This window comes from Macaca mulatta, chromosome 8 (assembly GCF_049350105.2).
Source record: "Macaca mulatta isolate MMU2019108-1 chromosome 8, T2T-MMU8v2.0, whole genome shotgun sequence".
In the NCBI taxonomy this organism is placed as follows: domain Eukaryota; kingdom Metazoa; phylum Chordata; class Mammalia; order Primates; family Cercopithecidae; genus Macaca; species Macaca mulatta.
Genome location: NC_133413.1, coordinates 143,293,292 through 143,315,821, shown reverse-complemented (window position 1 = coordinate 143,315,821; position 22,530 = coordinate 143,293,292). Strand labels below are relative to the sequence as shown.

The following is a 22,530-nucleotide window of genomic DNA, read 5'->3' as shown; positions in this document are numbered from 1 at the left end:
GCCCAAACACATACACACACACACACACACACACACACACACGCGGATACACAAATACACACACTCCCTCCAAATATACACAAATATACACACACACGCACACACACCTCCCAACACACAAACACACACAAATATACACCCAAATATACACACAAAAGCCCCCCCACACAAGCACACACAAAAATACATAAATACACATTCAAATACACACAAGCACACACACACCTACACAGCTCCAAACACACATACAAATATACACCCAAATAAACACAAACTTCCAAATAAACACCCAAACACACACAAATACACACACAAGCATATACACACTCAAATACATACACATACACCCAAATACACACACAAATACACTCAAACACATGCACGCAAATACATACAAATATGCATTCGGATGCACACACCTCCAAATACACACACACAGACAGAAATATACACCCAAATACACCCCCCAAATATACCCCCACAAGCACATATATAAACACACAATTTATTAAGTACATACCATGAACCTCATGCAGTGTTAAGTGTTTTCAGTGTATTGAATCATCGATCCCCCATCTTACCATTAAGGAACTGAAGCACAGCTCCATTCAGGTACTTACTCACCAAGGTCACAAAACTACCAAGTGGCAGAGCTAGGATTGCAATCTAAGTAGCCAGACTTCAGAGCTTGTACAGTTACTAAGCTGTATCTGCCGAAATTAAACCTTTTTTACATTTTAATTGCTTCTACTCTATGAGGAGCCAAGCCTAGGTATCCATTGAGATCACAACTTTGTTCAAGGCTATGTCCCATTTCCATGAGGAGCAGACAGCAGCCCTGCAGGGGATTGAATGCCAGAATAGAATCCCCACTTCCTACAGTGAGTGCCCTCTCAGGATGACAGGAGGCCATGCACTTAATGAGGGCAGGGACCACGGCTGCTTTTTGTGTACACTGTACGACAGGCATGAAGCATTCAACTGTGTAATATTCATGAATAATGATGGCAATTAATGATTTATCAGGGATAGGAGGGTTTGGTAGAAAATGTAAATCAAGGAGAAAAAGTGTATGCTTACATATTTATCATTACAAATCACTTTCACATATATTATTAATACTGATTTTTGCATTCGGTAAGAGGTCAATTTAGGGATGGGAACACCAAGACTAAGAATCAGCACAGTCTGTGGCTGATGGGGGTAACGCAGTAACTTGAATACCTTTGCAATCCAATTCCTGAGCTCTCCCCAGTGTGTCTGCCCAGCTGAAGGGCAAGGGAAAACCACTGGTATGTGGGATGGAGACGTCTTCCCTTTCTCTAACAGGACATCTCACCAACTGCAGTTCTATTGAGATGACATTTTGGGTGCAAAGGTGGTCTTTTGGGGGGTTTCATCATCTCTTGATTTTCATCTCGCATTGTATGGCTGTAATGTCTTCATGAACTAGGCACTGAGAGGTGGATGATGTCATTTTACCCACAAACTGCCTGGCTTATTCAGAAATCCCCCCAAAATAATTCTTTTTTAAACTTTTTTTTGAGACAGGGTCTGGCTCTGTTGCCCAGGCTGGAGTGCATTAACGCGATCTTGGCTCACCGCAACCTCTGCCTCCTGGACTCAAGCCATCTTCCCACCTCAGCCTCTTAAGTAGCTGGGATTACAGGCATGTACCACCACGCCTGGCTAATTTTTGTATTATTAGTACTATTATTATTATTATTATTATTTTGTAGAGACGCAGTTTCACCATGTTGCCCAGGATGGTCTCCATCCACCTGCCTTGGCTTCCCAAAGTGCTGGCATTACAAGCATGAGCTACTGTGCCCAGCTCCAAAGAAAATAATTCTTACTGGTCCACTGGCTCATAGCTCTAAAGTTCTCCTGTCCCCTTAACCGAACTAACCTAATCTTCACGGCAAGCAGATCCCTACTTCGGGCTCAGGGACAAATTCATTCAAGAAAACAATTAAAGTTCTGGGTCAGTGTTAGAAGGATGAGCACCCTAGAGTCTGTCTGGTTGGTTAAGTGCTGAACTAGAACCAGGGTTCCTACCATGGCCCCAATCATAGCTTCCCCTCAAGTCCCCAAATATCCACATTTCCGCCCTATTCCCCATCATGCTGTTTAGTTCTCTAGATGACTTAGTTTTCTTACCAGTTTTCTTACCTTTCCCCACCAAAAATGATATCCACCCCTTCACTGACTCAGTGGCTTTATTTTCCTACCCTTTAAATGGCCCTTTGACCTACCGTAAAACCACCTTGATTTTTCGTTACAGGCTGAATTATGTTTCACACTCAAAATCTGTATCATGTAGTCCTACCCCCAGCACCACAGAATGTGACTGCATTTGGAGTTAGGGTCTTGCAAGAAGTAATTAAGTGTATAATGAGAACATTAGGGTGGGCCCTAAGCCAATAAGACTGGTGTCCTTATGAGAAATAAAGATTAGGATACAGACACATACATAGGGAAGACCAAGCGAAGTCACAGGGAGAAGTGAGTCACCTATAAGCCCAGGAGAGGGGCCTCAGAAGAAACCAACTCTGCCAACACCTTGATCCTGGACTTCCAGCCTCCAGAATTATGAGAAAATTCATTATGTTGTTTAAGTCCCCCAGTCTAGGGTATTTTGTCCCAGTAGCCCGAGAAAACTAACACAGTGCTGGATGCCTGGACCTCTACTCAACCTGCAAATACTGCTTGTCTCGGATTGCTCTGCTCTCGTTTGTCTGACAGGATGGCATCTTGCTGGACTTCCTTGATGCAGCTCTCTTTTTCAAACTGTTGTCTGTTTCCTCTCAGCATATTTTAGACACTGAACTCAGTGGCCCAGTTGGCTAAACCATCTCTGGATATGAACAGATGGACGTGTTTTCCCTGCTTGCCTCACTCCCTAAGATTCTGCATCCTCTTTTGCTTCCCATTCCTATCCCTTCTTTTTTTTTTTTTTTTTTTTTTTTTCTTTTTAGGGAGTTTCACTCTTGTTGCCCAGGCTGGAGGGCAGTGGTGCGATCTCGGCTCACTGCAACCTCTGCCTCCCAGGTTCAAGCAATTCTCCTGCCTTAGCCTCCTGAGTGGCTGGGATTACAGGCACCCACCACCACACCTGGCTAATTTTTTGTATTTTTAGTAGAGACAGGGTTTCACCATGTTGGCCAGGCTGGTCACAAACTCCTGACCTCAGCTGATCCACCCGCCTCAGCCTCCAAAGTGCTGGGATTACAGGTGTGAGCTGTCACACCCTGTCTGCCCTTCTAACTTAAGCTGTGTCACAGTGTGTGCACAGATGAGCAGGTATATGACAGTCCTTGTTGAGACAAATAACTGCCAAAGCTGTCCCTCAAGTCTACTGTCCTCATGCTGGTTCCTCACATCTATTCATTTGACCACTTGGTTCTGTCCCTCCATTCCTGTCAATATCTCTCATTCTACAAACATTTTCTTCAGCTTCTACTTCATGCCTTGCACTGTGTTTGTGAAACAAACTATAGTGTGCTCACCATAACCAAAGCTGATATCCAGAACAGATTCACACTCAGAGTGTTAATTACTTAATAACTACATCACATGGGGGTACTGAGGGAGGCATAATGCAGTGGTTACAAGGGCCACAATAGACACTGGGGACTACTGGGGGGAATACAGGGAGGAGGACAGGGTTGTAAAACTAACCACTGCGACTATGCTCACTACCTGGGTGATGGACTCAATCGTACTCAAAACCTCAGCAGCATACCACATACCCATATAACAAACCTGCACGTGTACCCCCTAAATCTATAATCAAAGATGAGATTATTTTTTAATATTTTTTATTTCAATAGCTTTTAGGATACAAGTAGCTTTGAGTTACATGGATGAACTGTATAGTGGAGAAGTCTGAGATTTTAGTGCACCCCAAAGATAAAATCATTTAAAACAGAAAAGACTGTAGGCTTTGACGTTGTTACTTTGGGTTTGAATTTAAGCCCTGACCCTTGCTGGCTTTGTGTCATTGAGCAAGTCACTTACACTCTCAAAGCTTTATTTTTCTCTTTTGTAACTCAGGATAGCAATGGCTACTTTATGGGTGGCTTTGGGATTGTGAGCTAATCCTCATAAACACACATGCTCAATAAATGGCAGCTTTTATTGCCACCTCTCTGGCCCCACTGTTAAAATAGGGAGATATATATCCTGACCTGGACGTGTAGATCCATGCCAAACTAATTTTGTTCATTTCCACCCTTAACACGTGCCATGTGGATAGCATACAGTAGGTACACTGTCAACTCTGCAATTAAGTTATGCATTGAATATACATTCTGGAAATCAATTCATTTATAGTGTTTTTGATAAAGTATGTTTTTAAATTATCATTTTAATAGTTTGATCTGGTTTGTCTCGACAACTCTCAACAGAGCTTATTTCCACACCTTCTTCTGAGTGCACATCTCCCCACCACTCCTCACCTGTCAAGCACTGCATCACAGGGAACTCAGAATCAGGAACTTTGGATCTGACAGCCACAGGAGCATTGGCATCGAAGATCACCTTTGATTCTGCAGCCTTCTCAAACTTCTGCATCACTGAAAATAAAGCAGATTTAGTAAATCTGACTTGGAAAGGTGTAGGGCATCTGCAGAGAAGCCATAAAGACTATTAGGTCAGGAAGTCACTACCCATTCGTGGCTTTTGGTAACACAAATGTGCCAGGAAAAGCAATTCCTTTGTAAGGTAGCTCCAACATACTGCCGCATAGCTAATACTTAGAGCTACAACTTACCAGCTCTCCCTGCTTCTACTTCATTGTCATGAAGTGAGGTGGAAACTTAATGTTAGTACTTACAACTCTTTTCTTCTCATTAACATTGATAATATAAACTTAAATTTCTCTGTCCCTATCCTTCAGTGCTAATTACATCATATAATTATTTTACTGGCACTTTCTTTCTGTAAAACAACTTGAATTCTTTCTGAAATGAGGTAAGTTATTTTTTAAAAGACATGTGCATATGTATTTAGGTAAATCTGAAGACATGTCATGTGGCTCAGGCATTTTTAAGATTGTTTAAGTGATTTATTAGCATCTGTTTTCCTAGCTACCATCAATACACTTGAGTTCCATTTGATAGGAATAACATAGTCACAGCTCATAAAACTAGACAAGTGAGCAGGAAGAAATACAATTTCTCGGGGTGATGAGACTTGGAACTCATTCTTCACCAAGCAAAAAAGAAAGCAAAAAAGAAAGGTAACTCTCAAGGAATGAGATTCATCTTCCAAGCCACAAATTTCCAAGAGCGTCAATATCTTGTAGTCTTACAGGTAACTGTCAAAAAGGAAGACTTACGTACAACTCAAAGGCACATGAGTATCAGGTTTTTTGCAAACATAATTATCAACTTATATACAAACACTAATTAGGTACATCCATTGCTTTATTTAAAAAGACTCATATCTATATAGTCATCAAGAAGACTTATATCTAGATTGGTTTTCATCAAGTCAATAAATTCAAAGCCATCCAAAGTGTTCTTTTCTCAGCTTTCATAATAAGTGCAGAAAAAAATGTTTTTTCCTTTTGGGATTGGGTTGAGAGAAGTGAGCATTAATATAAAAGAAATGACATGCTCGGCCAGGCACAGTGGCTCAGGCCTGTGATCCCAGCCTGCTCTTAAGTCTTCAAAAGTGTTGATAAAGAAAAGAATTCTGATTTTACAAACTGGCCCATATATGTTAACTGCTGAAGTTGCCAATTTCATGTGCTCTACCCACACTCAGTCCTTCCTCTCTCATCTCTTTTTTTATTTTTATACTCCTTAGTAGCTCATTTGTAGAGACAGCAAGCTCCAGTCCAGCAAATGCCATGTTATATTCATCACAGTGTCCCTAAGTCTTGATTGGTACAGACCAGATGCTCAAAATATTCTAGGAGACTAAATAAAATTTGAAAGGTCTTTCAGTTTCTAATTAAATTCTGCCAAAAATACAGTACATTTAGCACTTCAGTCAGAGAATCTGCTGGTTTTCAGAAAAGGGACACCTTGGTGATAGAGATCTTCACATTTCAGCATTCTGTGAAGAAGCTCATGGCCGAGCAGAACAGAAACAATCCATGAACCAATTTGCCAATGAATTATGCCAATGGAGTCAGTTTGCAGATTTACACATTCTGTTAGTATCATTTCCCATTTATCCAATTTATACTTAAAGGCTACTTACAAATGTCTTAAGGAAAGCATAAAAGGTTAACATTAAAGCAGAATATATATTAATATTTCTTCATATTTTTTGCATAGTTTATTGTGGCTACTTAGGTTCCCGTCTCCCTCCAGGGAAAAGACAATATTCTGATAATATTTGAACCCTCACTAGCCAGGATAGTAACAGAGAGACTACTTTCCTGTATATTGAATGGATAGAGGGAGACAGGGATGGAGAATACGAGGGAAGGAGGGAGAGACAAACGAATGACTAACAACATCATCACAACACCAGGAAACCAGGAGATAACACTATGATGGCACAGTTCCAACGTCATGTATATACCTGGGTTCAGGCACTTGATGTGGTATATGAAATCTTCAGCATAGGTCGACAAAGATCAGAATTAGGAAAATGAACCTAAAGTTAAAGGCAAGATGAACTGGAAATATTTCCAGTGAGCAAGGTGGAAATATTTCTACTAACTCTGCAAGTAAACAAAGGAAACAGAAGATCAAAGGGAGTGCCAGGAAGCTGCAGCAGGAGAGATTTCAGAGAGAGAGAGGCAGCAGGCAGTCAGGGAGAGGCACCAACTTGGGAGTGAGCCCTCAGCCCAAATTCTGATGCCACCACCAACTCTGTGTCCTTGGACACCTTGCAACCTCTGACAGTTTCAGTTTCCTGGCTGTGAGGACTAAATAACACAGCATGGAATGGTATATGGTGTATGGTATACAGTAATCACTTAGTCAGTACTAAGCCCCTCTGCCCCCTGCAGAACACCTTGCCTAAGTCTCAGAGCTTGTAAAATTGACCACAGGAATTGAGGTGGTAGAAGAATCTCCTTCCCTGAAGACCTTAGGGAATCGTTTCAAAGAATCCCAGACAACTAGAGCAACTTGTTCATTCTGTCAAAGAGTACCTATGGCCCTGGAATAGAACAAGAAATAAGACACAATTCTAGCACCAAAGGAAAATACCGTCTAATGAGGTTAGAGCCCAGAGGGGAGGCTGGGATACTGCAAATGGTGCTTTATCCCAAGAGCAATGAAGAACTACTGAAGAGTTTTAAGGGGCATTGCATAAGCAGAATCTCCTTTTAAATAACAGCACTAGAAGCGTCATAGAATAACTGTTGGACTGAAGCAAGAAGATGAGTTAGGCGGGTATGGCAGTAGTATGCAGGTAACAGCAGAGGCCTGAACAAAGGAAGTGGCAAGAGGACTGAGGGAGGAGCAAATTCCTCTCAGGTAGGTACCTGCTTGGGGAGGTATAAGTCCCTTGCTTAAGACCTAGCCTCAAGGACAAAAGCCTTAAAAATTTTACTCCCAAAGAGAAAGTTCTTCTCAAAGGCAATTCTGAGAAGAGACGTGTTGACATCCCAGTGAGAGCCCAGCTTATTAACATAGAAATCCCCTGGCATATCCAGAAAGGGAAACTTAAGCTCAGAGCTTTGCATAAGAAGCCAAAGATGCTGAAGTTCTATTTGGAGGCTATTCAGAAGCCAGTGCCTCAGGGAAGCATCATCAAAGTTGTCAAAGCTGAGCTGTGACTCCTGAGCAGTTCTGGTGCCACTGATTAAACCATCCTTTCTGCCCTGAACAATGGGCAGAATACACCAAGAAATGCCCTACAAACTGCATAAGACGATCCTCAAGGCCAAGCCATTGACAGAGATGCAAAGAGAGCTCAGAGCACTTAAGACAATAATCCCAGGACTGACGGTGATCACCAGGGCTGCAGGGCAAGTTGTTTCCTCTAAGGACACAGTCTCCTTCATTTGTGAAGCATCTGGCTAACTGATCTCTCCAAGTACTTTCCTGTAGTACTTCCCCTGTTTTTTCTGCCCAAGAAGAGGGATGTTGGGAAAAAAATAAGACTTTCATTGGATTTGCAATTTATTCAAGAATACACACACACACACACACACACACACACACACACACACACACACACACACCCTTCTTAGGACTTGCTAGCTCTTCACTAGAGAAGGGAAATTATTGCTCTGAGAATTAGAAAATGAAAATTTCTCACTTGGATTTTCACTAATATTTTATCCTATGAGCTGTACCAGCTTCCCTGAAGGACAGACTATGCATGCATATGTGTGTGCATGTGAGGATATGTTTATTGAGGAAGCAGGTAAATCTAGGTGGAAATAGATTGGTGGAATGAAGAATACAAAGCTTTGGTAGTTTGACATACACTGATTCAAATTATAGGTATATTCTATCCTAACTATGGAACCAAGAGAAGTGCTTAGACATTTTTGTCTCAGTTTCCTCAGCTAAAATATTGGCAATAATATCTACCTTTTAGGACTACCATGGATTCAAATTTGATAAACCCATAAAATGCCTGGCACACAGTAAACCCATGTATGTTAGGCCCTCGCCTTACACAGAAATACTAAGAGACTGGCTTGCTCGGGCTTGTCAAGTGTGCAAAGGTCAGCCACAAGACCTCAAGCAGAGGCAGGTGGCTCCAGGGAAAGGTGGAACAGGATCATAAAGATTGAGAAGATGCCAGGAATAAGGGACCTTGCAGACTGTTTCAGCCTCCCTCCAAGTTTAATAGACAGGGAAACAGGGCAAATACTGTTTCTGAGCCTTACTCGGAGACATTTATTACCACTGGTAGGTATCCCATTCCTAAAGCACTCAACACCCTTACAAGGGTGGAAACTGATGTCTCCATTTTATGGATGAAGAAACTGCTGAGGGTGAGTGACTTGCCTAAGACAGCCAGTAAAGGCACCATTGGGATTAAACTACTTCTGATCCCGCAGGACATACTTTTCCCTTCTGTCCCTCTGGTTCCCATCACATTATGTATTGTAGAATATCTGATGGTTCACCTGGGACTTTCCTACCCAGTATCTCACTGAGGAACTGTACGTGGCACAAGGTAGAGCTCAATACATGTTTGTTGACATTATAGGTTGATGTTGAAAGTTACTGGGGAGACTAAGGTTCCGAGGGATTGAGCAACCTGCTCTAGATCACCCAACAATTAAGATACGGAACAAGACCTGGCACACACATCTTCTACCACAGGAGTCCCCAACCCCTGCGCCATAGACCGGTACCAGTCCATGGCCTGTTAGGAACTGGGCCACGCAGCAGGAGGTGAGCATTGGGAGAGCGAGCATTACCACCTGAGCTCAGCCTCCTGTCAGATCAGTGGCAGCATTAGATTCTGAGAGGAGCGCAAACCCTATTGTGAACTGTGTATGTGAGGGATCTAGGTTGCGTGCCCCTTTGAGAATCTAATGCCCAGTGATCTATCACTGTCTCCCATCACCCCCAGATGGGACCGTCTAGTTGCAGGGAAAAAAACTCAGGGCTCCCACTGATTCTACATTATGGTGAGTTGTATAATTATTTCATTATATATTACAATGTAATCATAATAGAAATAAAATGCACAATAGATGTAATGTGTTTGAATCCTCCTGAAACCACCCCACCCTGCCACCCCTGGTCTGTGGAAAAATTGTCTTCCATGAAACTGATCCTTGATACCAAAAAGGTTGGGGACTGCTGCTCTACAACGTCCTACTGAGGAAAAAATGCTGACTAGATTAGTGAAGGCAAGCTGCCTAGAAGAATGGAAGCCTCCACAGATCTTTTAATATAAAAATTCATCTCTTGTGCATGCTGAAGTACTTAGAAGTAAGGGTTCCTGATATCTGGAATTTACATAGCAAATGATTCAAAAACAGAGATAGTGAAATGTTAACAATTTTTGGATCTAGGTGATGGGTATTTGTTCATCCTATGGTTCGTCCTACTTCTACACAGATCAAAATTTTTCAAAATGAAAAGTTGGAGACAAATGCACCTCCAGCTTCTCTCCCTTTCTAAAAAGCCCTTGAGACCAGTCCCCAGGAACCAGGACTGATTTCACCTCCAGCACCTACTCAAACACTGTGAGTCTTCAAGTGGGCCCTCTGTTTCCGACCATGGCAGCCTCCACCCCTTGCCATCCACACAGAAGGCCTTCCCACTGCCCCTGTCCCTCTGGCTGGCTCGGTACTCGCCGTTCTGGTCACACTGCAGGCCTGCTTCATTCCTCTGACAGTCAGTGACACCTAGAACCAATAGATTGACACAGTCATCAATGATGGGCCTCTGGAATCACCCCACTCCTACTCCCAGGCTCTGGGTCATTGACAAGGTGTCCAAGTCACACATCTAACTCAGACATTCCAGCTTAAAACTCTTCAGTGTCCCCACTGTTCTGATTGATAAGGCCCCTATAATTTGGCCACCACCCACCCTAAGTTCTGCACACACACCCCATGCTTCACGAACCACCTGCTTCATTCCATGCCCTGAATACACCAATCTAATCTCTCTGATACCATGTGCTCCAACACAGACTTTGCTCATCTGGGCCATCTCCTGGCCCACAGCTCTCCCAATGTTTGCTGCGTGAACTCTCCACCATTCACCTGTTTTCATCCTAATTCTCATTGTCTCAGGAAAGCCTTCCTGCTATGGTCTAAATGTATGGGTGCCACCTGCCAAAATTCACATGTGGAAACCCAGAGCCCAGTGCAACGGTATTAGCAGGTGGTGCCTTTGGGAGATGACTAGATCATGAAAGTGGAACACTCATGATTGAGATTTGTACCCTTCAAAAGAGGCCCAAGGGGGCTCGTTTGTTCCTTCCAGCATGTGAGGACACAGTGAGAAGGTGCCATCTATGATACCTTTATCAGACACCAAATCTGTTGACAACCTTGATCTTGGACTTTCCTGCCCCCAGAACTGTGAGAAATAAATTTCTGCTGTTCATAAGTCACCCAGTTTATGGTATTTTCTTACAGCAGCCCAAATGGACTAAGACATCTCTGGATGTCCCAGTTTAGTCAGGCCCATATGTTACGTGCTATCACAGGGACCCACCCTCTCCTTCACAGCAGGGCACACTGTTACAATTCTCATTTATCTGTGTGAATTAATGATTGATGGCTGTCTGCCTCCCACTCGTTAGACATTCCAGAAAGGCAGAGACCACGTATGGTTTTGCTCACCATTATATCCAAATGCCTTGCTCAATGTCTGACCCATAAAACAAGCTTCCTCCTAAAGTCAATAAATGCTAGTCAGATCCATAGATGAATAACTCTATATCCATGTTCAAGCTGTTTCTTCTTCCTAGAAGACCTTTCCCCACTGGGCCCCCTAGCTAATCTCCCCTTGTCTTTCAAGACCTCTCACAAGCTGCTGTAAGAGTAACTAACATGTACCTCCACTATACTACTCATTACATCACATGGATATGCTTATACATTTCTTTTCCTTGCCAGACTCTAAACTCCTTGAGGACAGGGACTTTATCATTACTTGTTTTATTTAATATATACCTACTACACGCTTGGCAGAAAGCAGGTACTCAATAATTTTTGGATGAATGAAATTAAAAGGGAATACCTTCATTTGGTTCTCCAGGTCTGGCAAGTAGGTGAAAGATAATATTTTACGGCAGCCCAGAGATTTCATAACATCTGAGTTTCTATATTTCCAGACTATTGGTTATGTGATTCACCATTGACTAATAACAGCTTTTTTTGTGGAAGGTTACAAAGGCTATTTTTAAATAGAATATTTTGCATGCTATACATGAATTAATACATCAATAAACAAACAAGTAAATGAAGAGCTGCTTCTGCTGAAGAATTATCAGCAGAACCTCAAACATGGTCCAGTGAACCAGCTAAGTTACAAAATGTAGGAGAAAAGTATGAGTAAGATCAATAATAGAGACATGAACTATATAGAGGAGTTGGGATTCTAAAAGCTAACCTAACACCAAAAGGAAGTCAAAGAAATATTGTAATCTCCTGGCATTATTTAAAACTTGGCAGACTCTTCTGCCCTGTGCTTCTCTTCAGTACAATTCCATTTAAGAACACAGGCCTGGTAATTCAATGCAAGTTAATGAGTCATAGAGAAGTTTCTTAGGTATGAACAGATCCTTGGCACAGACTCCAACCTTGATCCTAGAGAACCATTCACTAAAATCTATTTCACTGCTCAGGGAAGGTGTTTGGGAGAATGGCAATGATTCAACACAGCCCTCTACTACTGCATGAAAATGCAGTCAATGTTCACCCCCAAAATGGGTGGGGAAGAAATGCTTATTGTTTATGCTAAACGTTTTGATTTCACTTTGCTACAGACTGATTATGTCCTTCTCCTACCAAATTTATATATTGAAGCTCTAATCCCCAGTGTGATGGTATTTCGAGGTGAGGCTTTTGGAAAGTAATTAGGTTTAGATGAGGCCATGAGGGTGCAGCATGTGGTTAATGCCGTTATTAGGAAGAAGAGAATAGGAGATTTTTCTGTCTCTTCCTCTGTGTATGTACTAAGCAGAGGCCATGTGAGAACACAAACAGGAAGAGAGCCTTCAACAAGAACCCAATCATATGGGCACCCTGACCTCAGACTTCCAGCCTGTAGAACTGTGTGAAATAAATGTGCTGTTTAGGCAACCCAATGTAGGGTAATTTGCAATAGCAGCCTAACCTAAGACACCCTTTATTACCACTCTGTGAGTGAGGTATCATTGACTCCATCTGATACATGAGGGAGCTGACATTCAGAAGAGGAAGGTGGCTTGGCCTAGGTCACAGTGCCAGTGGTGATCAAACCTGGTCTGGCTGGCACAAGCCTCAACCTGCATCCTCTATTCCCTGACATTTCTGTCATATCCCCTCCGTAAACAAGGCTCAGCACACTACATTAATCTTCTTTTAAGAAAGTGCTTCTCGGGTATTTTGATAGCACTTCAAGTCATCTCAAACTACAAGTACTCAAGTCACTGTGCACAAACTGAGGGTGATGCTCAGATGTCAAAGACACTCTATTTTCCCAGTGAAGAGTTTATTCTCCAGGAAGAATGCCTGACTCCCAGCCCATAAAATTCCTTTTACTTTTATTTTATTGGAATTACTGTTCTATTACCACTGCTTTCCTGACCAAGAAACTGCCCTGAGCAAAGTATCTTGATCTTTTCTGATGACTTGTTTAAAAATTCTAGAAATCATTTAGATTGTAAGCACAACAGTTTCCCTCACATTGACACAGTTTCAGACTAACAAGAACAGATGCAAGTTATGGGTCTTTGCTAGGAAAAAAAAAAACCCAACAATACCCAGGGGACTATTAAGTAAATAGGTCGAGTGAAATCACGTGACATATGGGAAGGCCACACGTACATACAGTCCTGACAAATTCATGCAACAGAAAAGGAAGATGAGCTACATAGCAGTAATGACTATAGGTGGAAAATATCTTCCATTTTTCAATCTGATAAGGTTGACTTACAAAAATCAGAAGTTTCAGAATCAGATAAAACCAAGATCAAAGACCAGTTACGTCATCCATTAGCTGAGTGACTTTGACTAAGTTTCTTTTCTTGGAGGCTTAGCTTTCTTATCTGTAAAAGTTGGGCTACTAATACTGGAAGAGGTATTGGGAGTATTGAATGAGGCAACACAGGTAAAATGCCCCACCCAGAGCCTGGCAGTGGGTAAGTATTCAAAGACGGTGACCCCTTTGATTACTATGTTGTGTACTCAATAGTTCTCACAGCTGGGTAATTTTGCTCTCCCTGCCATTTCCACCCAAGAGACATTTGGCAATGTCTGGAGACATGTTTGACTGTCACAATTTAGGGAGGGGTGCTACTGGCATCTGAGAACTACTGATGCTACTAAATATCCTACCAGGCACAGGCCAACCCTGCACAAAGAATCATCTGTCCCAAAATGTCAATAGTGCAGAGATTGGGAAATCCTGTTGTGTTCCATTTCATTGCAGGTCTTCTCTTTCAAAGAAGCACCCCACAGAACTTACAGTGAGTCTGGCTGAAAGCTCCGGCAGAAATGGTCATTCTGCCCGCAGGACATGGGACACAGGCCAAGCTCCCCGCCTGTTCTTGGTAGAATCCGACTGGACAAGGAATGCATTCCTCATCTTGGGAATAGCTTCCTTCAGGACACTTAACTAGAAAAAAACAAACAGAGAAATGATGTTAAAAATCAAGACACATGCTTCACAGTTACAATCCCGGAACACACAGGGTACAGGAAATCCTCAAACCAGTTCAAGAGCTCATTCATTTAACAAACGTCCACTGAGAACCTACTGTGTGTCAGACTCTAAGAAGCAGGGAAGCAGCTGTGAGGAAGTCAGGCGAGCTTCCTGCTGTCCAGGAAGTGACATGCTAGTAGGAGATGACAGGGTCAGACAGGGATTTCAAATATGGGTAAAATAAAGTGGGGGGTTGTTTTACTTTGTTTCTTGGTTCAGAGTCGTGTTCTTGAGAGTTTGCCAATAACTTCCAGAAGAAGTGAGCTTTTACCCAGTAAAAGGTGGAAGCTAAAATCCCGGCCACTATTGGCAGCACTTAGTCTATCGCCCTGTTACATACATTAATACATCACTCCCATGGAAAGTCTGTATTTCATCCCCATTTCACAGTTGAGAAAGCAGAGCCTCAGACATCCATGCATGACTTCCTAGTATGCTTTTCAGCAAAGGGCAGTGGGAAATTAAAATTATAGAATATGCCAAGCGCAGTGCAGAAGTTTTAATGTGTTATTCTCACAACCGTATGAGGAAGTTATCATCTCCATATCAGGCTAGAGAGAACTGAGGCTCAAGGTTAAGGTTGGCCAAGCAGTGAGGTGTCAGAGGTGAGATCTGAGCTCCATTCACTCATCTCCAAACCAAAGTCTTTGTTCCTTCTACCAATCCAGCCACCTCCCTCTGGCAGAGAAGTCAGTACCACTGAGTGGGACGTGCTGAGATGGAGCCAATGTTGATTTAGCAACTACTATCTCTGGTCTGCGTGTGTAGCTGGCATTTCTGAGTAAATTAGAAACTCGAGCCACATTTTGGAAACTGAACAGTGTGTTTTTTGGTCTGCCCAGAGCAATTAATATCCTCCTTCCGAGAGTGGAGTTTCATTACTTCTATGAGTCAAGTTGGTGATGATTATCTCTAGCATTTCAACCCCAGAACTGTGGCCTTTTTTCAAGTGGCCTCCAAATTCACCACTGAAAGAAAACAAAAGCCTTTCGGCCAGCCTACATTGCCCAGCCTCCAAAAGCCGAGGTGCGGGGAACTAGCAGAAATGAGAGAGCTGGGACTTAACTTCTACTGTAAACCCCACAGGTCCCAAACTCTTGTCTGTGCTCAGGGAATGCACGCGCTGTTTCCTCCCACCGGTTCTCTCCATCTCTGACGTCAAGTCTTTTCCACCCAAAAGAGCACGTTTCTAAGTCAGAACGAGACCACGGCTGCCTCACTGTCAACCTTCCCTCAGGAGAAGGGGCTCTCTTAAGACCATTGGGTCCACTGCCACCAATAGGTGCTGACCATCAGTTAAATCCCTTGAAATCACTGGAAAATCCTTTAGCCTATTTATTTATTTATTTATTTATTTTGCAATTAAAATAAATTGCAAAAACCGTAATTACTTTTGCACCAGCCTAATAAAGTAAGACAGTTATACCTATTTGAGTTTGAGAGTCTCACAAAGCTTTAGGGTCAAGCCACCCCTCCTGCCAACCCTTGTCCACAAACCCCCCAATAGTGACAGTCGCATTTCTGCTGAAGAAAAACATCTGTGAAGAACCGTAAAGGTCCTTCACCCCTTCAGAAGGTGGCTCAGCCCACACCTGGTCCTTTCACTCTCCAACTTAATATTCTTCCATAGTCCCATCTCCAGCCCACTCTCCTTGCTGTGCTCCAAGGCCTCTCCTGGCCTGTCCCTGTCTCTCTGGCCCCACCTCCTCTCACATTCCCCACGCACCCCATTCCCCAGCTGTATAAATTATGAGCACTGTTTCCAAAGAGTCTGCAACTTCTCGACTCCCTGCATTTATACCAATCTTTCTGGAATGTTCTTCCTCACTTTAGCACCCTCAGCACAGGTACACACACACACACACGCACACACGTGTACAAACATGCACTACCTTCTGTCTGCTCTTGCCTGAGCAACGATTCCTCACCTTTCAAGACTTCCGCCAGCATTTCCTACCCCAGCACACCTTCCCTGACCACCCTGGCTGGGATGTAACAGGCTTCTTCACAGGATGACCAGCTGAATACTCACTGACTTCTCCCCAACCAGGCTGTGACTGCCTTGAGAGTGGAGCTTTGTTTTTTGCCTCTCCCTGAGTGTGTAACATGGCATATAATATTTTGAAAGTTTGGATGAATGACAGGAAAGAAGAAAAAAAGGAAGTAAGGGAGGAAGGAAGGAAGGAAGGAAGGAAGGAAGGAAGGAAGGAAGGAAGGAGAGAGGGAGGGAGGGAAAGAAGGAAGGAGCGAGGGAGGGAGGGAGGAAGGGAGGGAGGGAAGGAACGAAGGGAGAAAGGAAGGCAGGCAGGCAGGCATAATTGGTTCAGGAAAAAAATCCATAGGGAACCAGCTCTATTAGAAGAAATTATAGTGAATGAGTGAAAGTTAATATCATCCAGAATAGAATATGAAAAAATATAGATAATTTATCAGTTATTCTCCTTCATAAACTAATCTGCTATGAAGTTTGCCAGCAGGTAATTTCAAGGAGAATCCATATAGCTGGCTTGAGGCAAGAGGGTGAACAAAAGTGACTCCATCAGGGACGCAAACACAGTCTCTGCTCCCTGGCCATCGCCAATTCCCTGGAACAAGGCTGCTGTGCCTACATGAGTCACGAGGGATGGACTTTCCTACCAGCCCTCTGAGTCACTGCCCTCCGAAGGGGCCATCCTATTAGCCCTCCCCCAGGATGACACAGAGAAATCTGCTTTATTGCCACAGGACAGTGCTCTGCCTTGTAATATCACAGCTGTGTTTTTGAGGGAAAAGTGCCAATAAGAATAGATATAAGAATGAGACGGTGTGATTTCACCAAGAACCTCCTTGTTGAGAAGGGAGATGTGTGAGGCAGAAGACAGAACAAAGAAGTTGGAGGCAGACAGAGCTGGATTTAGATCTCAGCACTGCCAATTTTCACAACAAACCATTTGCCAGGAGTTTACTAAGTGCTGTGCTCTGCATTATTTCATGCTATCTAAACAACAATAGGTATTACCCCATGCAATAGGTATTATTATCCCTATTTTTCAGAAGATGCCTAGTGAGAACAATGGACTTTCTCCAGGATCCACAATGAGAAAGTGTTGGAGTCAGGACTCGAACCCGAGTCCACCTGACTTCACAGAGCAGTTTCCTAATGCTGTGTAGCACTATAGGCCCATCGGTTCCTCGTGCATAAGACAGAATTAATAACACCTGAGTCTCTGGACGGTAAAATGCTAGTAAGGCCACACACATATCAAAAACTCAGTAAGGGACAGGTACTAGAACTGATGCTGAAGAAAATTCAGAGCTTTTGGTACTGCTTATGAGACTTCCATTCTGGATCTTTCCAACCCTTAGGAGTAAGGGGATGGGGCTGTGTGGTGTGATTGACAAGTCCTTTGGAGTCAGTTAAAGACTGCAGCAGCTGGAAGATGAGTGTAGGTTTATCTAGAGCAGGACTGGCAAACCACAGCCCATGAGCCAAATTCGGCTCACCTTCTGTTTTGGTAAATAAAGTTTTATTGGAACACAGCCATACGCTTCTCCCCACAATGGCTGAGTTGAGTCACTGAGACAGAGACGGTATGGCCCCCAATGCTTGAAACATCGCCATCTGGCCCTTTATAGGAAAGGTTTGCTGAGTCCTGTTCCAGTCCAAGCGTGTCCTGGGCAAGGTCTCCCATGCAGTATCTTCCCTGCGCCCCATCCTGTGACTCCCACAGGGGCCCTAGGAAGCCCCGTGCCCTGATGCCAGTTGCTGATTCCCAGGCCCTACTCTTTCCCCTTCAGGCAAAGTTGAGCTGAGCGGCCCCTCCCATCTCCTTGTTGACAGGAACTGATATTTGAGCTTCCTAGAAGGAACCTTGGGACCAGGTTTCTAGGCCAGCCCCTTTATTTTACCTGTGTGTTGTGGGGGATGGAAAGGAAGACACCCAGAGGGGTAGAACTTCCTTGAAGACACAGAGTCAACGCAGGTTCTCTGCCTTCCCTTTACCTCCATCTCTGGCTGCAGAGGGCACCCCTGAGGCCAAGAAACCTCCTGGGGCTGCTTCCAGACCCCCGTGGTACATCACCTGGGGCAGCTATGAGAGCAGGCTCCTGCAGCCCCTGCTCCCAACATGCACACACACAACATACACACATAGACACATCATACACATTCATACAGACAAAAACACAAACACACTCACACACATACATATGTACATCACACACATATACACACACCATACACATATACATGCATGCACATGTATGTACATGTGCTCACACACATATACATGCATACACCAACACACATACACACTCATACACACACCACACACACATGTTCACCCCTACTAGTTCAGCATCAGGCGTTGAAGCCAAGGGCTTTTCACGATAGTCTGTCAACATGGGGGCAGGTGCTTTCTATGTGACTCTCCCTCTTCACAACCCTGTTTCACCCACCCTGGAGTGTCACCATCCACTCCTGCTTCTATTTCTCGTCCCCTTGGTTTGGGCAGCTCTGACAGAATGGAAAGAAAGATCACAGGCTCTGGTCCCAGAGGACCTGGGCTTACTCACCCTCTATTAACCAGCTAGGTGAGCTAGAGTCCCTCCTCTGTGTCAGCCCCACTCCAGGCATGACAGATGTCCAATCTCATTTAATCTGAACCCCAGCTTCTTTGTCAAATGAGGAAAGGACCTGCCACCAGGGGTTACTGTAAGAGTTAAATGTTTGTGCAGGTGAATTTGAACTGCTGAATTCTCCATAAATGCTAGTGGGAAGTGGTTGTCTTTCTGTTTTCTGTGTTAGGATTTAGCTGTATCTTAAATCCAATGTGGAGTTTACAATTTGGCATAGATTTCAGAAAAGGAAAGGTCATTTGACTTTTGTGTTGCGACCAATATAAATAATTGAAAAAAAAATAACTGAGAAACATCTTCTCTTTCTCTAGCTCCATAAAAATGTCTTTCTATCTCACCCCACACAGGAGGAAGGCTTTTCATAAGGAGACCTTTGAATCTTCAGTGGTAGACATGACAAAGGTCCCCCCAAAGATATCCATATCCCAGTCCTCAGAGTCTGTGAATATGTTAGGTTACATGGCAAAGGAGGGAAATTACCGGTGCAGATGGAATGAAGGTCACTAATTGGCTGACCTCAGAATAAGGGGAATATCCTGAATCATGCAGCTGTGTGTAGTTCTAAGGTCCTTGGAGGTAAAAGAGAGTCAGAGGAGATGTGACCAGGGAAGAGGGGTCAGAAAGCAAAAACACTGTTGGTTTTTTTGGAAGCCACCAGCCAAGAAATGTGGACAACCTCAAGAAAGTGGAAAAGGTGAGGAAACAGATTTCCCCAGGGGCCTCCAGGAGGGGTGCGGGCCCTGCCAATAGCTGGGTTTTAGCTCAGTGATGCCTGCATTGTAATTCAAACCTATAGAACTGTAAGATAGTACATCTGTATTGTTTTCTGCCACAAAATTTTTGGTCATTTACTATGGTAGCAACAGGAAATTAATACAACTTCCATTAAAGGAATCTGCATCGCATTCCCGTTAGGAATGGCCCCCAAACTACTTACAGGCAAAGCAAGAGCAATACAAGTGAACCTCCATCAGGAACCACTTTCCCTGAGTTTTAAAGCCCTGGGCTGATGAATGCCCATCCATTAACTACATGGATGATTCTCAGCCCTGGATGTCCAGAGTAGCCTCTCTCCAGTGCTGAGGTGGCCTTTCCCAAAGCCTTACACGGCTCCACAGAAGACGTCCAGAGAGAGAGTGGACCTACCACATCCCAGTCCGTCCTGACTGGCCTCACTTGTCAAGACTTGGTAGAATCCTTCCAAGCACCCAAACCATGTCCTGGGAGAGGTGCCAAAGTGGTCCCCTTGGAGGAAGCGGATGGTGGTGTCTGCTGGGAATGTCTTGGAATCCAGATGAAGCTGGAATGAGCCACTCTGGATCAGATCTGTGAAGCGCCCAAGGAGATCCTTGCCCACCAAGGCTCTCTCTGTAAGACACAGGATAAGGTAGAGGTCACCCCCACTGTTCTCTGTAAGGGCCAGGGAGGATCTAGGGGGCAGAGATGCCTAGAATATCCAGGCTGAAATGAGACATAGGCATCATGTGGTGTCTCATTTTATAGAGGGAGGAACTGAGGCCCAGAGAAGGGGATGGACTGACTCAAGGTCACCCAGGAGTCAGAAGCACAAGTAGGGACTCCAGTCCAGATCTTCTGGCTCCTGCCATTTCTGCGGCACCAATGCAACCTACATTGGCATAGGAGATCACATCTTCAGTCACTAGTCTAAGGTGCAAGATCCAGATACTCATCCACCTCAACCCTTAATGAGGCACTGAACATCACTGAGCCTCAGTTTTCCCAACTGAAAAATGGCTTGGGAATGGCTCTCTTTGCACTAGGTGAGGGTCCTAGGAGAGAATGCGTGTGAAGTGGCCACTCAAAAAGAAAGCAAGGACTTGAAGAGGCAACGGGGCCTTCTGCCTCAGTGTTTAGCTAAACACTGAGAGGGCTCCAGCTGTCAAATGATAAGTAGTTCCTAGGAAGAAAGCAGGCAAACACCATGCCAGGAGCTGGGGCAGATCCCTGCACACAGCAAACATTCTGTCTGTAACAGGCTACTGTAGAGCCAGCCCATGGCCTCCAATCTCCCTGCCTCAAGATTGAAACAAGCAATAAACATCTCATGCTTTAGCAGCTCCCAACATACCCATATTATCCAGACTCCCTTTGGAGAAAGATAGAAGGGGGCCCCTAATTCACAGTGCTGGGGCTCCCAGAGAATTCATAATGCTTCTGAATTATTATTTAGAGGATTATGATCCTGAGAACTAGTGAATGATAGAGATGCAGTCTTCTTCCTGGCAACATTTTCCAGAAGTTCTTCCTCATAGAACAGAGGGCAAACTCCAACCAATCCCGCCCCTGGATGTTTGGCCGCCAGATGGTGGAAGAGAAAATGGAGTTGCCTCTCATTCTCTTGCCATAAATGTACGGGCTCTTTCCCACCCTGCCAGAAAGCTCAGAGCTGAACATGGCACATGCCCACAGTAGCTATCATAAAATCCATTCTTCTCTCTCTCCTCTGTTGACTCATCCATATCATCACTGCCCTGTTTTAAATGGTATAAGTGGTCTGAAACGCTTTACAATTGAAAGTGGACGAGACATAAGTTAAAAACCAATAAAGACTTCCCCAGCCCACACTGCTGTCCCCTTCACACATTCTGTTTCACCTCTCTGCATGCAGAAAATCAAGAGAAGTATTAGAAGATGTTCATGACACAGAACCAGGCTCTTTGCTGACATTATTTAACTCTAGTGAATGATTGGCAAGAACTCTATCGATTACTATATATTTTTAAATAATTAGCTCTCCCTATAATCTTCACAGGAAGACATCATGGGCTTCTTCACTAGCTCCATTTGGCAGAAGAGAAAACTGAGACTCAGAGAGGCTGCATAGCTTATTCTAAGTACCACCACAGAAAAACATACCAATGTCATGTAAGTCAGGAAGAGAGGCCACTGGGATGTCCTCAAGCCGTGATTTCCATGTAACATTCACTCCTAAATACTCCCTGGTCAGACATCCCACCTGCACAGAGGAGTTGTCGCAGACAGGAACGGAAACCAGGGTGCCAAAAGTCTTCACCTACAAGAAGACAGACACTTTCAGCTCAAGAACACAGAGTAGAAAGCTAGTTTTGTTGGGTCCACACCAGGAACCAGAACTTGGCTTATGTTACTTCCTTCAATCCTTCTCCAACCCTACTTCAGGGGGTCAAGGAATGTGACCCCCTTTTCCACACCTGAGGAAAACAAGATTCAGAGAAGTTAAATAACCTGCCCTGGTCACATGGTGTACAGAGGTATAAGTGGAGGAAGAGCAGGACTCCATGCATCCAAAGCCCAGTCACCATATTTCACTGGTGAAACAACTTTAGCCAACTCTGCAAATGTCTTCACCATACATACATTCAGTGGGACACCTCTGAACCCCTACAGCATCCACCAGCTCCTCAATGTTGACTACGCAGCCTGGTCTCTCCTCCCAGCCTAAGTGTGGCTGAGTTGTGCCCCCTGAATGTCTGTGAGTGATGTACTGCAGGCTCCTCAAGGTTGGGGAAAAAGACGGACGGTTGAGAGACCTGTTAGCCCAATGACAGTGCCAGGCTTTGGTCCAGGGTTGAACACAAGCTACATCTCTCCCTCTTCATATCAGCCT

At 44.0% G+C, this 22,530-nt stretch overlaps 1 protein-coding gene across 1 annotated transcript in view; it reads right to left on the bottom strand.

Annotated features, from left to right (window-relative positions):
- Positions 1-22,530, bottom strand: part of TG (thyroglobulin) — a 273,223-nt gene that overhangs the window by 205,076 nt on the left and 45,617 nt on the right. Inside the window, exons 19-23 of the mRNA XM_028852295.2 lie at positions 21,801-21,957; positions 20,070-20,291; positions 14,070-14,219; positions 10,121-10,291; positions 4,461-4,577 (exon numbers count right to left, since the gene is read on the bottom strand). Coding sequence (XP_028708128.2) covers positions 4,461-4,577; positions 10,121-10,291; positions 14,070-14,219; positions 20,070-20,291; positions 21,801-21,957 — 817 coding nt within the window. The remainder of the gene's footprint in view (positions 1-4,460; positions 4,578-10,120; positions 10,292-14,069; positions 14,220-20,069; positions 20,292-21,800; positions 21,958-22,530) is intronic.